The sequence below is a fragment of the Triturus cristatus genome, chromosome 2_2 (assembly GCF_964204655.1).
Source record: "Triturus cristatus chromosome 2_2, aTriCri1.1, whole genome shotgun sequence".
Lineage (NCBI taxonomy): Eukaryota > Metazoa > Chordata > Amphibia > Caudata > Salamandridae > Triturus > Triturus cristatus.
In genome coordinates, this window is record NC_140582.1 from 1,140,223,573 (window position 1) to 1,140,238,182 (window position 14,610).

At 47.7% G+C, this 14,610-nt stretch overlaps 1 protein-coding gene across 3 annotated transcripts in view; it reads left to right on the top strand.

Annotated features, from left to right (window-relative positions):
- Positions 1-14,610, top strand: part of PTPRA (protein tyrosine phosphatase receptor type A) — a 991,956-nt gene that overhangs the window by 612,279 nt on the left and 365,067 nt on the right. For all 3 annotated transcript variants that reach the window (XM_085642677.1, XM_085642678.1, XM_085642679.1), the window contains one exon: positions 1,818-1,954. In XM_085642677.1, the coding sequence (XP_085498803.1) occupies positions 1,818-1,954 (137 nt within the window). The remainder of the gene's footprint in view (positions 1-1,817; positions 1,955-14,610) is intronic.

A 14,610-nucleotide genomic window follows, 5' to 3' on the forward strand; every position in this document is an offset into this window, starting at 1 on the left:
ACGAGGATCTCGTTCACTAGATTGTTGAGTATCTTTAAAAACCACACGAGGTTGAGTGCTTTTTGCAACCGCTTTAACTTTTGACCCTGGAGACACTTTGGCAATACTTTCAAATGACTCATCCTCAACATCACGCTCCAACATGGAATGGACACCTTCTTGGTTTTTCTTTACACCTTCAGTACCCCCATGGTCATTATCATCACGATTCTTCCTTATCTCCTTCACCCAAGAGGAAGTATTTTCAACCCCTTCAACAATCGCAATAGCCTCAGTTAACGATGGATTTTTAGACAACAGTTTACCTTGTACCCTTGAACTGTTCGTGCATCTGACTAATTGGTCCCTCACCAGGGAATCAGACAACTCCCCAAACTCGCACGTGCGTGCCAACGTTTTTAGTGCAGCAATATAAGTTCCCACACGTTCTGTTTGACCTTGAACCCTGGTGAAAAACCTGTGGCGTTCTAAAACAACATTAATCCGTGGACCAAAATAGCGCTCAAGCATAGTCATAGACATTTCATAAACATCAGAAGGTTCACCATCGCCACCTCCAATGATGATGGGGTCCATGCTATCGTAGGTGTTCCTGCCTTCAACTCCTAAATTGTGTAATAATATAGCTTGTTTCCTTGTGGCAGAAAATTTCTCCCCCCCAATAGCCACTAAATATGAATCAAACAAATTCCTCCACCTTTTCCAAGGAAGAATGGGTTCTCCTTTCTCTGACAGAAAAGCAGGAGGTTGTGACATACTAGAAGCCGTTGCCATGACGCTAATAATCGTCGATGTCTCCAAACAAACCAAAATGCAATGTCAAAAATGACTTTGTTGCCTTCTTCCTTTTTTTTGTTTTAAAAAAAAATAAATAAATCAAGTCAAAAGAATTCCTCACCCTGAACGAGTAGCTATAGTCTTCAAAGTCCAAAAACACGCGTCGCTATCGTCGAGAGATCAACAGCAAGGCTAAAAACTGAATTGCGAGCAATCTTCGTAATATCCCAATTCAAAATGGCCGCCACATAAGACCATACTCATATCCCAAGGCAAAATGGCCGCCGCGTAGGATAACGTGATGCGTGTGACGCGCTGCGTGTGATGTCATTCAGCTTCGGTTCTTCGCAAGCAGAGCAGCGCGTGCAGGATTCCGTTTAAAAGTAAGCTTAACGGTTACCTTTATCTTGCTTTAGCCTTGAGCACGACGGAAAAGTCTTTTTTTTTCCAAAAGTCCATGAATCTCAATATCCAAGATCCGGGTGAGCAAGAGTCACCAATCCAAGTCCAAATTTCGTGAGATTTCCACAATCTCAGAGCGATAGGCTCATCGTTAAAATCCAATCCATCCAGTCATGCGGGTTCGCAGGGGAATTGGTGGTTGCCGCTTGTCCCCAATCAAGCACAACTCGTCGCCAGTATTAAAAGCCAGTACTCAAATTAAGATCCATAGATAGGCTTTATTATCGCAACCACCAACGTAAGCCAACTCCTCTTCACAGCATCTCTCAGCCTGAATGCCTGTCACCAGAACATTCACATTCCATCACCCAGACAACAGGGATTCCACAATCCAACCACAAGTAGATTACAACACAAACCCAAAAAGTCACGTGGTCCTGTCTGTTTGTGTGTCGGTCTGTGTGTAAGCGCGTGCGCCAAACATATACATTAAAAGTAATCTCAAATAAGGTAGGGAAAAGTTACTGGGTGACTGATAGTTACTTTGCTAGTGTGACGATTCAGTTTTGCTATACTTCAAAGAGACGTTGATTTTTCACTACTTGTGGTGTAATGCAATTTTTTTGCCCATATGACAGAACCACAGAGTATGCCACTGCTTGCCAGATCTCCAAGCACCAACAGGAAATACCCACCGCTGCCAGTTGATAAATTGGAAGAGGAGATTAATAGGCGAATGGCTGATGACAATAAAATGTTCCGAGAAGAGTTCAATGTAAGATTCAGCATTTGGAAACTCTATTTTATGAGCAATAACATTTTGTGCAACTGTTGACCATACAGAACTTTTTTTTTCAAAATGATGTTGCTGCTTACTGCCATAAGCCTAGAGCCAAAACTAGGGGCTTCTAATAGTGCTGCAGGGACACTAAAGAGTGTGATTGGATTCTACAGTTGGATGTAAACTAGGATGTCATCACTCTCCTCTCTGAAAGTTGTTCTAGCACCACTGAAGGGACAAAGTCTACAAATTGTATGTTTGTGCATTGTGTTGTAGCGATTTTTGAGCTCCTGATGCCTAATGCCCTTTCCAAGTTTGCTAAGTTTTGTGGCTTGGCTTTTTTGTGTTTTAGTGATTTAAGGATTTCCACAAGGGCACACGCCTCCCCCCCCCCCCCCCCCCCCCCCCCAAAAAGAAAATGTGTGGTGTGGGTGCGGGGGGGGGGGGGCCTAAGTTAGGCAGTATGCATGCTACTTCATGCATAGAAAGAAATTGGCAACAAGGAGAAACATGGCAGTAAATCTGTTCTGCTTAATTGGCGCAAAGTCTGCATTTTAAAATGTCTTGTGAAGTTAAGGCACCTGCTGCAGAGATCTTTCTGTAGCCAATAAATCCCAGGGAACAGTAATAGGGTAAGATAACTTTGGAGGGTAACACTTTTGCTGGAGAGATCTGTGCTTTCTGTAGTCTGAGTTTTAAATCAATCAATCAGCATTTCTAGAGCGCGCTACTCACCCGTGAGGGTCTCAAGGTGCTGAGGGGTTGGGGGGGAGGGGGCAGCAACTACTGGTCGAACAGCCAGGTCTTGAGGAGTTTCCTGAAGGTGAGCAGGTCCTGTGTTCTGCGCAGGTGGGCGGGGAGGGTTTTCCATGTCTTCGCGGCGAGGTGGGAGAAAGATCTGCTGCCTGAGGTCGTTCGGCAGATGCGTGCTAAGGTGGCGAGGGCGAGGTCTGCAGAGCGTAGCTGGCGGTTTGGGGTGTAGGACAGTTCGTTAAGGTATGCTGGACTGGCGTTGTGGAGTGCTTTGTGAGCGTGGGTAAGGAGTTTGAAGATGATTCTTTTGTAGACCAGGAGCCAATGCAGATCTCTTAGGTGGGTGGTGATGTGGCTGTGGAGTACGAGAATGAGGCGAGCGGATGCGTTTTGTATGCGTTCGAGTCTTTTCTGGAGTGTAGCCGAAGTTCCTGCGTAGAGGGCGTTGCCGTAGTCCAGCCTGCTGCTGATGAGTTCTTGGGTGACCGTTCTCCTGGTTTCAGTGGGGATCCATCTATAGATCTTACGGAGCATGCGGAGGGTGTTGAAGCAGGGCGATGAGACAGTGTTGACTTGCTGGTTCATAGAGAGCGTTGAGTCCAGGATGAACCCCAGATTGCGTGTGTGGTTAGTGGGTGTCGGGGCGGCTCCCAGCGTGGTCGGCCACCAGGAGTCGTCCCATGCGGAGGGGGAGGAGCCGAAGATGAGGACCTCCGTCTTGTCTGAGTTCAGTTTCAGTCTGCTGATCTTCATCCAGTCTGCTACAGCCTTCATTCCCTCGTGGAGGTTGGATTTGGCGGTGGCCGTGTCCTTGGTGAGGGAGAGGATTAGCTGGGTGTCGTCGGCATACAAGATGATGTTGAGGTGGTGTGCTCGGACGATGTTGGTGAGCGGTGCCATGTAGATGTTAGAGGGTCGGGCTGAGGGATGATCCTTTGGTTACGCTGCAGGTGATCGTGGTGGCTTCGGATTGGAACGGGGGGAGGCGGACTCTCTGGGTTCTGCGGGTGAGGAAGGAGGTGATCCAGTCCAGGGTTTTGTCTCGGATCCCTGCGTCGTGAAGGCGTGTGCGCAGGGAGTGGTGGCAGACTGTGTCAAAAGCGGCCGAGAAGTCCAGGAGGATGAGGGCTGCTGTTTCGCCCTTGTTCAGTATGGTCCTGATGTCCGTGGCGGCGATGAGGGCGGTTTCGGGGCTGTTATTGCTGCGGAAGCCGGATTGGGAGGAGTCCAGGACTTTGTTCTTCTCCAGGAAGTAGGTCAGTTGTCTGTTTGCGGTCTTCTCGATGACTTTCGCAGGGAGATGGGTCGGAAGTTCTTGAGGTCCTTTGAGTCCGCCTTGGGTTTCTTGAGGAGGGCTTGATCTCGGCGTGTTTCCAGCTCTCTGGGAAGGTGGCGGTCTCGAAGGATCTGTTGATCTTTTGGAGTTGGGGTGCGATGATGGAACTTGCCTTGTTGAAGATGTGGTGGGGCAGGGGTCGAACGGTAGGCCGGAGTGGATGGTGTTCATGATTTTGATGGTGTCTTCGTCGTTGACGTTGTTCCAGGAGAGCAGGGGGTCGGTCAGTTTGGTGGGTGTTGAGTCGGAGGAGACGGCGTCTGTCGTCTGTGCCTGGGTGTTGAAGATGTTGTGGATGTCTGCGATCTTGCGGTGGAAGAAGGTAGCCAGGGAGTCGCAGAGTTCTTGTGACGGCGGTATGTCATTGGAGCTGGAGCTGGGGGCGGCTAGTTTTCTTACAACGTTGAAGGGCTCTTTGCTGTTGTGTGCGTTGTTGCCGATGCGTTCTTAGTAGTGTAGTTCCTATATCCCTGATAGGCTCTGCGCATTGGAATAATATACACTATAGATTTGACATAGGACTGTGGTCAGTATGTCTCTATCGAGTACATTGAACTTAATTACTTGTGTGTGCCAGCTAACTCAGAGGTCACTAGAAACTTCTTGAATATACAAGAAGGGATTAGTTTCTGACAACCGCATAAACATGACAACTTTGTTTCCCTTAGGGTCGGAACAATCTCAGAACCGTGGAAACAATAGATAAGTTTCACTCAGTCAATCGTGCATGCTTAGTTTCTACAGAGTTGCATAGAAATAGAGACGGGCATTTCAATAAAATGGGTTTATTGAACAGTCTTATTTCTCATGCAAGAGATATGAACTGCTACAATCTTAAGACAGGCTACGAAGTACAATATGTACAAAGTTAGCAGTAAGATAAAATAATACTGCAATGTCATGGTTCGTAGCTATGACATAAATTAATTAAAATACATACAAAAATAAAACAGGCTAAAATGTGGATACTCATCTGAGTCTTCTAAATAGTTATACCTCAGTGTCCTTAACCCAGGTGTAGTACGAGGTAAGAAGTAAGTGCTGTTTTCTAAAGTATAGCTAGCTATAGCTATAGTTTTAGTTTTACCAAGAGATGCCAAAAGTTTCTCTAAGTTCTAGTCTGCTCCATACCTTAGACTGTGCGAGATTGGAATCTCTTTCCGGGACTCGATATCTATCACCCCGCAAGGGGAGTCAGAAACACTGGAGCTGGATTCTTTGCGAGGAGGATGACCGCGTTTGCTCAGTGCGTCAGGCTGGAACTCTATTTCCTTCCGAACTTGCCGTGGCGAACCGCAAGTAGGCAGTCGAGCTAGATCGTACCGGAAACGTGGTTTGCCAGGGCAAGTTCAGGTATATTTATACCTTGAAGGTGTTTAGGAATGCCTGTATTGACGTAAAAGTCGTGCATCGGAACGTCATGAATGAACCCCTAAGGAATAGATGTTCATGCATACTAAATGAGTTCCTGGAGAAATCAATATCCAAGCAAGGGAAATTCCTGAAGGCTTAATAGTCTGGTTTTCCAAGAACTCGTTTTGATGTGGATGGACGGATGTAGGAGACCATGCCTGTATTTGGTTAGCATGGACAATGCCTAAATAAGGGCTGGATTTTCTATGCCTAAATAAGGGCAATATGAATTCTACCTACATAAGGGCATAAATCAGGAAACCTATATACGGAATCTAAATCTACACACAACAGTTCTTTTGGCAGATTGGATGAGTTGGTGGTGTTTGCGGCTGGCGATTATGAGGGCTGCGTTGTTGTCTGGTCACTGCGCCATTGCTTTTTGAGTCTTCTGCAGGTGTGCTTGGAGTTCTGGAGGTCGGTGTTGAATCAGATGGCTCTTGTGTCTGTGCGCCTGTTGAAGGGTTTTCAGATCGGGGCGAGAGTGTTGGCGCAGTCGTCGAGCCATTGTGTGAAGTTGCGGGCTGCTGCGTCTGTCTCGGAAGGCTCTGTGGAGGGTCTCGGGCTAGTGTGGTGATGAGCTAGTCCTCGGTTACTTTTTTCCTGTTGCGGTGAGGGATGCGTTGAGGTTGGTTGTGTGCGGTGTGTTTCTCGAAGGAGAAGTGGATGCAGTGGTGGTCGGTCCAGTGGAGTTCGGTGGTGTGGCTGAAGGTGACGTGGTCGCTGGCAGAGAAGATGGGGTCGAGCGTGTGTCCGGCAGAGTGGGTGGGTGTCGTGACGAGCTGTTAAAGTCCGAGGTTGTCAATCAGTGTTGTGGAGTTGTTGTTGTTGGCGTTCTCAAGGTGGAAATTCAGGTCTCCGAGGAGGATGTAGTCTGTGGAGGCGAGGGCGTGTGTGCTGATGAGGTCTGCGATGGATTCGCTGGACTGTGGTTGGGATCCCGGGGCTCTGTAGACGAGGGTTCCTCTGAGGGTGGTGTTGTGGTAGACGTGGATCTGGAAGTGGAGGTGTTCAGCCATGCTGAGGGCTTCTTTGGTTTTGGTTGAGATTTTGATGGTGTTCCTGTGCTTGATGGCGATTCCTCCTCCTGGTTTGTTGTTGTTTCGGTCCCTGCGTCTGAGATTGTAGCCATCTGGGATGGCTACGGCTATGTCCGGTGCCGAGGAGGTGTTCATCCAGGACTCCGTCGGGAAGGCGGTGTCTGGGGCGGAGGAGTCAAGCAGGTCCCAGAGTTCGACGGTGTGCTTGTGGACTGAGCGGGTGTTGAGTAGTATGCAGCTGAGATGGGTGTGGCCTGCGGTGTTGGGGTGGACGTGCTGGTGTGCACCGGCTGGTGTAGCTGCAGTTTCGGCAGGTGAAGGGTCCGTGGGTGAGTTTCGGGGTGGCCTGGAAGCAGGTGGTGTTTCAGCCGGGGTTGAGTGCATGGAGGGTGTTGGCGTCGCGTGTTGTGGGGGTTGCGGGGGTCTGGCGCTGGGCGCGGTCCAGGCGCGGAAGGTCTTGCCTTAGGCGCGCACGCTGCGCGACTTTGCAGTGGTCGGCATTTGTAGGGGACAGGGGAGGGACGAGCAGTTGGGAGGCGGGAGTGGGTTGGAGGGGCGGGGTCAGCGGACAGCGACGGCGAGGGCAGGAAAAACAGAGGAGAACAGTGAACAACAGAGGGCACAGCTGCTCTAAACTACAAACTACAAGCTAAAAATAACGGGCAGAGTACAGTACAAAGGGTGACAAAAGCAAACACTACTAGTCACACTGCGGCAGGGCAAATACAGTTCAGTGAAGGAAACATCACACACTACCAGTCACACTGCGGCAGGACAATACAGACCAGCGAGCTCAGGGAGGGCTCGAACCCTGCAGTAACAAAAGGATTGTAATCTGTAAATTGTAATCCGTCTAATATGGCACAGTGAGGTATGAAGGACATGTGACTCCTACTAACTCTCTCCTATGTAACATATCCTGTACATTGATATACACATGTATATGATTAATTGTCATATAATTTGTACGTGTGATACAAAGTGCTTTAACACTGCATTGGGATAAGTAGCGCTATAAAAGAAATAAAACAAACTGGTGGTATTTAAATTATTTGTGTAAATACTGAGACAGACCAACACGTTTGACATTCTTACCGTACATGCTTACCTCTTCTGTGCAGGGACTAAAAGCCAAAAGCATGCCTCTCAAATGTTGGTAAAGTGATAAGCTATTTGCCTTTGTTTCCCCCAATGCAATTAATTAGGTGTGAAGCACCAGATAGCTCCCATCCATTATACAAAAGAGGTCTCCTCATAGCCCTTAAATTCTTCTTATGGGCACAGCTGGAGCCTGAAATACGAAAGCCCCCTCCACGCCTGCACTTTCCTGCCCGGAAGGGAACCAGACAACGTGGATGTGACACTGAATGTGTCCTGGTGTTTGAAAATGACCAGCCGCGTTCGGTAGTAGGAGTAACTGCAGGGCGGTGACGTGGGGAGGGGCAGGGTGGGGGGTAGTAAACTGTGGATTACAGGTAAGTTAACATATACATTAATAAAACGAATTTCGTTGCGTGCACTGCATCCCCAAATGCGATGCAGTGCACGCAACGAAATTCGTTTTATTAATTTATATGTTAATTTACCTATAAACCTCTGTAATCCATAGTTTACTACCCCCCACCCTGCCCCTCCCCCTCCCCACGTCACCGCCCTGCAGTTACTCCTACTACCGACCGCGGCTGAAAATGACACCCGGACACGTTAAGCATATTTCAGATGGAACAGTCCTTGCAGGGTGGACAGCGTCCACTCTGTGATAATAATGGGTGGACGCCGTGTACTCGCGGGTACGTACCCCCGACTTGGGCCCAGATTTCCTCCGATCGTGTGTTGACGATGTTTGCCGTGATGCTGCGATGAAATGGTTTTTCATGGACAACTAAGCCCTGTGGATGTGGTAAGATTTAGTTCACTACTATCGTTGAACATAAATTTGCGTCGAGAATCGAGCGAGGCCAGGCTCAGACACTCGTGTATGCGAAGAAAGGAAAGAATAGAGATGATGTAACGGGGATGCTGTCACTGCTTAAGGGCGAAGACAAGATGCCGGAAGTATTCATAGTATGGTGCTGGTTACTGGGGAGGCGAGCCCCTGAAGCCGGAGATTCGTTTATTTCTTCTTCTATGGACTGTGTTCTGTGAAGCTTGGGCCTTACCGGAGGGCTGTGTGCAAGCGCGCGCGGTGGGATCTTGGCTAACTTAGTGATGCCTTGCTGAGACAGGTAGGGGAGAGGAAACGCAGTTATTTAATCTAGCTTTTGAGTAAGTCTCAGGCTGGTTGATTGAAGTGCACAGTCCTAAACTACAAGGCCACCCAACCACTCGAAGAGCCGTACAGAACACCTGCATCTGTATCATAGTCGGAGTGGGGGGAGGTGAGGTGCCTAGAGGGTGGGCTAAGGTGGGCCTCGGGTTCATGGGGACGGTGTAGTTCAATAGCTGTTTTAGTAAACCTTTGATATGGCCTTGGAGTCTGTTTTTAGGTCTCGGCTAGCGATGGCTGCGCTTGCGCAGTCTCGCTCGCGAGAGATAATGACTTGGGAGAAGAGGGGCTTGAACCTGCCCCTCTTCTCCCCTGTTCTCCATTGGCTGGCCTAGTAAATGCTGGCCAGCCATTGGAGAAGAGGTCCCGTCACTCCAATCATGCCCCGTCCTTTTCGGATCGGGGGGCGTGTTTTTTGCGAAAAGTCTCAGGGAGGAGACAACAGCAAAACACGCCCCCGAATCCGAAAAGGACGCTCCCTTTCTCCGAGGCATTTCTGCTGTGCCTCGGAGAAAGGCGGTGGTGTCTTCCGGTGCCCTGTTCCTGTTTACTTGTTTGTATTTAATTGCGTGTGTTTGAATATGTGCAAAAAACGTTAATAAAGTACTGCCTCTGAAAGACATGTTTACTGTTTAATATCACAGTTACACAATTGTTTTACGGTATGATCAGTTTATAAGGGCACTAGGTTAGGGTCCTTCCATTTAGATGCTCTGCAACAGTTTCAAGATCTTACTGTTTCTCGTTAGGTCAAATGGGTGTAATTTTTGAAATGTACGTTTTTCTCGCCTTCGCTTGATTTTGCTCTCGAAAGTGCCACTGATAGTAATTGAATGACACTCATAATTACACTGAAATTATGAGAATGTCACACATAAGCGATCTGAAACTTTGGCAATGTTTGCTGTTCCTCTACTCACGCTACCCAGAAAAGCTTCTTTACTGGCCACTTCAAGATGGCTGTTACGACCAGACAAAAGTTAAGTAATTCGTCCCTTTTCCCTTTCTATCTTGGAACTGATCATGTGAAGCTCGGTCTCAATTCTATGTCTATTTCGGATTATTCTCCTGTTAAATTTAAGAGCTTTTCTTCGTCAGTAGACTTCTAATGAGTAGGAATGACATAACTCGACGTCGGACAGCTCTTGCGGTAGCAACGTTTGATGTTGGTACCACCGTAGGAAAGGCACGACTACTTACTCAAATCACACCTTAATTTCAATCGCACGGAGATTCGCACCGCCCATGCATGGCACGTGATGCGAGGAAGTAGGGTAGGAGGTGGGGGGGGTAGATTGGTCTTGAAGTCTCGCGTGGCTTCCGGAGCTGTCAGCCCGCCTGGCTTTGAAAGGACGCACCGGCGTTGAGTTTTCACGTGTGTTGATGCGGTATGCGTTTGGTGCCTGAACCTTCCCTGTGCAAGACATAAGAGCCATGGCATTTCAACATCAGGGATACTCCGAGGCCGAGCTCCGAACATTGGAGGAGGCGGTTATATGTCGCGAGGCACAGGTGTCCTCCTTGCTCAGCATCTTCGGGGAGGTATTTAACATCATCTTAAATCAAACTCAGCCGCTGTCACCCTTTTACTTTTCAGACCCTGTTCCTGAGCTCCCTACCGTGGTCCATGACATGGCCACTTTGGCCGTTTTTGCTCTGCACGGTGCAGACCTTTCCCCTTTACCTCCTCGCTCCCCAATGTCACAGTGCATGCAAAACAACAAGCGATTTTTGAACAATGAATGTGAAAAATTTTAAAGTAATCAGTGACAGCGATTTAATTCTAGTTTTCTTCACGTTTTTTACTTAATCTTAAATTTGCATTCTCTCCGCATGTTTGCTATTTCAAGTTTTGAGGTTTCTATTTTTTGGGTGTAGGATATTGCTCTTGTATAACGCAAACTTTTATTGAGTCGCCTGTATGTGTTTACAGCGGGCCACGATTGAGACTCTGGAGTTGAAGTTCAAGGGGTCAGTGCGAGGTTTTCAGTGGTTCAGAAAGGTAGTCGGAATAGATGGTCTTCCAGACCTTGGCGCTTCTGTAGAGCGCACAGCGCAGTGATTATGTTTTCTAATTGCACTTTTGATTATGTGCAAGTGTATGTGAAGGAGGCATACTGTTGTCAAAATACTGATAAAGGAAAGTAAAAGAAAATGCGGCGCTAATAGGTGAGTGGGTACGCTGTTTGTTTGGGGACGGGGGGTGAAGTCAAGGAGAAGCGCGCATCTGCTTTCAGGAGAGAGGAGAAACAAGCATTTACAATGCAACGGTCTCGGCATTGGTAAAGTTAGAGCTATTGGCATTGCTCATGACAATGCCGTTTCTTTAAATGTTTTAAAAACAAAAACATAAACAAAAATAATGTCATGAGCAATGCCAATAGCTCTAACTTTACCAATGCCGAGACCATTGCATTGTAAATGCTTATTGGTTTTAGTAGCTGAGAGAATGGTAGGCAGGCAAATAAAGCGATCTGCTCCCGGTCTTTGCCTTGCATTACCGTGTATATCCCCACCTTAAATGCCCTAACGGGGTCCCCTCGTTAGGATCAATAGTCGGCTGTCCTGGTAGCATGCATTTTAGGCTCGTTCGTGTTTTGGGCGGAAACGTGCTATTGGATTTATGTCTCGTGGCTGGTGTCAGTAATTTGAAGACAGCGTTGCTGCCATCTAGTGTTTGAGAATGGTAGGACATGCTTTTAAAAAGGAGTCATTATTTGGAGTTGTTGAACCCAGTTCTCGGTACAATTCTTTCTAGCGTTTCATAGCGGCTGTTCTGGGACGTTTTATCTCAGATGGTAGATATTCTTGGTTTTTAGCTTAAAGTTGAGAGGTATCTGTAAAATAACACTTAAAACACTCCATTAATTTGGAGCCACTTGAAATGAGAGATGCCTGGCAGCATTTACTCCGTCACTTTGTCATTTTAAGAATTCATACAGCATGTTTAATCTAGTTGTTTATTTCCAGAAGAATAATTATTGATTGAAAACAGACCTTGTAGTGCACATCCTAGAATACGCCCCCCTCCTTTTTTTAAGGTCTTAGTTACAGACTACTTTTAAGGGCTGGGTACCACATGTTCCCATTACAGTATTTAAATGCACGTGTAAACATATGAAATGTGTAAAGAGTGGCCTTCGAGTCAATCCTATTCCACTTGAAAACACTAAGAACAAACTTGCTACCAGCTTAACATTGGTGCTTTTTAAAGTCTCTTAATCCCTATGGAGAAGGAACCCTTGGGTTGTATTAAAAGAACCCTCAGGTTGTATTAAAAGAACCCTCACTCACCAACCTAGTTGGTGACGTGCCTCATCATTGGGTTCCCATCCTGGGTGCCGAGTTTTTGGAAGTGAAGGAAGAGCAAGTGATTTATAATTGTCTCAAGGTCTACCTCCTGTTATGGTACTTTATTTAATGGTGGCCTTGGGCCACTTTAAAAGTGTGGGGATATCTTCAGGACTTAAATGGTCTTCTTGTATCCCTTTGCATGTGGTCAACATGTTTCAGCTATTATCATGTGCCCCTCATGGTCAATATGGCTTTTTTTAGGGCCAAAATAAATGATGCGCATGCACCTCAAGGCACGCTCTGTAACCTTATGTTTCAAAACTTACATATCCTGAATCGCCTCTGAGTTAAAAATTCAAAAATAAAGAAAAGAGACCATTTTAGTCATGTTGGTAGTTCTCTTTTTCATTAAAGTACATGGAACCCTGGCATAAGCCCTTGCGGGGCGCTACAGTGGGCATGCACTAGGTCCATGTATGCAGAAACCTCCAGCGAGCATTCAGCCATCGCATGCCATACGCTTCTATAGCTTTTTCGCAAGCCATGCCCATATATGGTAATGGAGCGCTATCATTATACTTCTATACAGCAGCGCGAATCACTGTTTGTAGAATATCGATAATGCCTCAGTCAGACAGGAGAACCAACACACGCCTATATGAGCACTAGACACAGTACAGTTATAAACAGTATTATTCCACATAAGACCTTTGAGCCACATACTTAATTCCGCATTATTTATTTTGAGAATTTGTAAAGCGCAACTGACACCTTGCAGGCTTCCTGGCGCTGGAAATTACTCTGTTAACGGATAACCGGGAGAACAGTCAGACGGACAATTTATTTGGGGAAGAGCCAGGTCTTGATACGTTTCCTGAATGGAAGAAGCTGTGATATCTGACGTATGTCAGTGGGCAGGCTATTCCACAGCTTGCCCGCTGCAACACTGAAGGATCTGCCCCCTGTTCTGGTTCTGTTGAATCTGGGCACCTTTACCAGACAGGCAGAGGATGAACGTAGGTCTCTGGCAGGAGTGTACCACAGAAACAGGGCTTGCAGAGGTTTGGGTCCAAGTCCGTGCAGAGCTTTAAAGACAATGCAGAGGGACTTGAAGGCCACTCGTTGTTTTAAGGGTAGCCAGTGTAGCTCAGCCAGAGCCGCTGTGGCCGAGGCCCTCCTCGTCCAGCCAAGAGCCAGCTTGGCGGCGGCAGACTGAATTCGCTGTAGTCGGTCCATCATCGTGACTGGAGACTCCAGGAGCAGGGCGTTGCAATAGTCCAGGCGACTGAGTATCGTACACCTGACTATCGACGCCCTGGCTTGTGCCGGGAGAAGAGGCATGATTTTCCGCAGTGATCGAAGCAGGGCTGTGCAGATCCCCACAGTTTTCATCACCTGGGTTTCCATACTTAATTTGTTGTTCAGCATGACTCCCAGGTTGCGCACCGAGGGAACTGGCAGAGGTTTGTCTCTAAACTCCGGGGGCCAAAATTAATTCGGAAACTGACGAGGTATCTTAGTGCCTGAGCAAAACAGGACCTCCGTTTTAGCGGAGTTGAACTGGAGGGAGTTTCTGTGTAGCCATCCAGCCGTCTCTCTTAGGCAGTCGTGGAAGGTGGAAAAAGGAATGGCATCTTCACCTTCCCACGAGAGGATGAGCTGTGTGTCATCCGCGTAATTTATTGTTTTGACCCCAAAGGATTGGATCAGTTTGATTAGCGGGATGAGGTACACATTAAAAAGGATAGGGCTGATGGAGGAGCCCTGAGGAACTCCCTGGGGTACTGGTGCAAAGGCGGATTGAAAAGGGGGAAGGGAGACAGCCTGTCTTCTGTCCCGAAGGTAGGAGTGAAACCAGAGCAATGCAGTGCCTTCCACTCACACTTCACCAAGTCTCTGCAGCAGCCTACCATGGTTGACCGTGTCGAATGCGGCAGACAGGTCCAACAGTATCAATGCCACTGGCTGGCCCCTGTCTGCACGCATGCGAAGATCCTCCATGGCAGTTAAGACTGCTGTTTCGGTGCCGTGGGCAGGACGGAACCCGAACTGGTGATCGTCTAGGAGGTTGTTTTGTTCTAGGTGGGCGGACAGGCACGAACTGACCCATCGTTCGGCAACCTTCGCTGGGAAAGGCAGCAGAGAGATGGGTCGGTAGTTGGAAAGACAGTCTGGGCTCAGGGAGGGTTTCTTCAAGAGAGGGGTGATTAGTGCCTGTTTCCAAGGGGTTGGGACAAAGCCACTGTGCAAAGACTGGTTGCAAATTAGGCGCATGGTGTCAAAAAGTTCATTACCAAAAATTTTCCAGACTTTTGGAGGTAGGGGGTCGAGTGGAGAACCCGAGGTGATACCAAGCGCAAGTCTTTCAAACTCGAAGGCCGGGACTGGAGGAAATTCCCACAGTCTAGCCAAGAGGACAGAGCCTGGAGACGACAAGTTTCGCGAGCTGGTGACTGGTCTCTGCGTGTTAGAAGTTTCTGAAGAGGGAGGTGTTTTCAGGTTGTGAATAATGGTGTTTATTTTATTAATGAAAAACACTGCAAGGTTG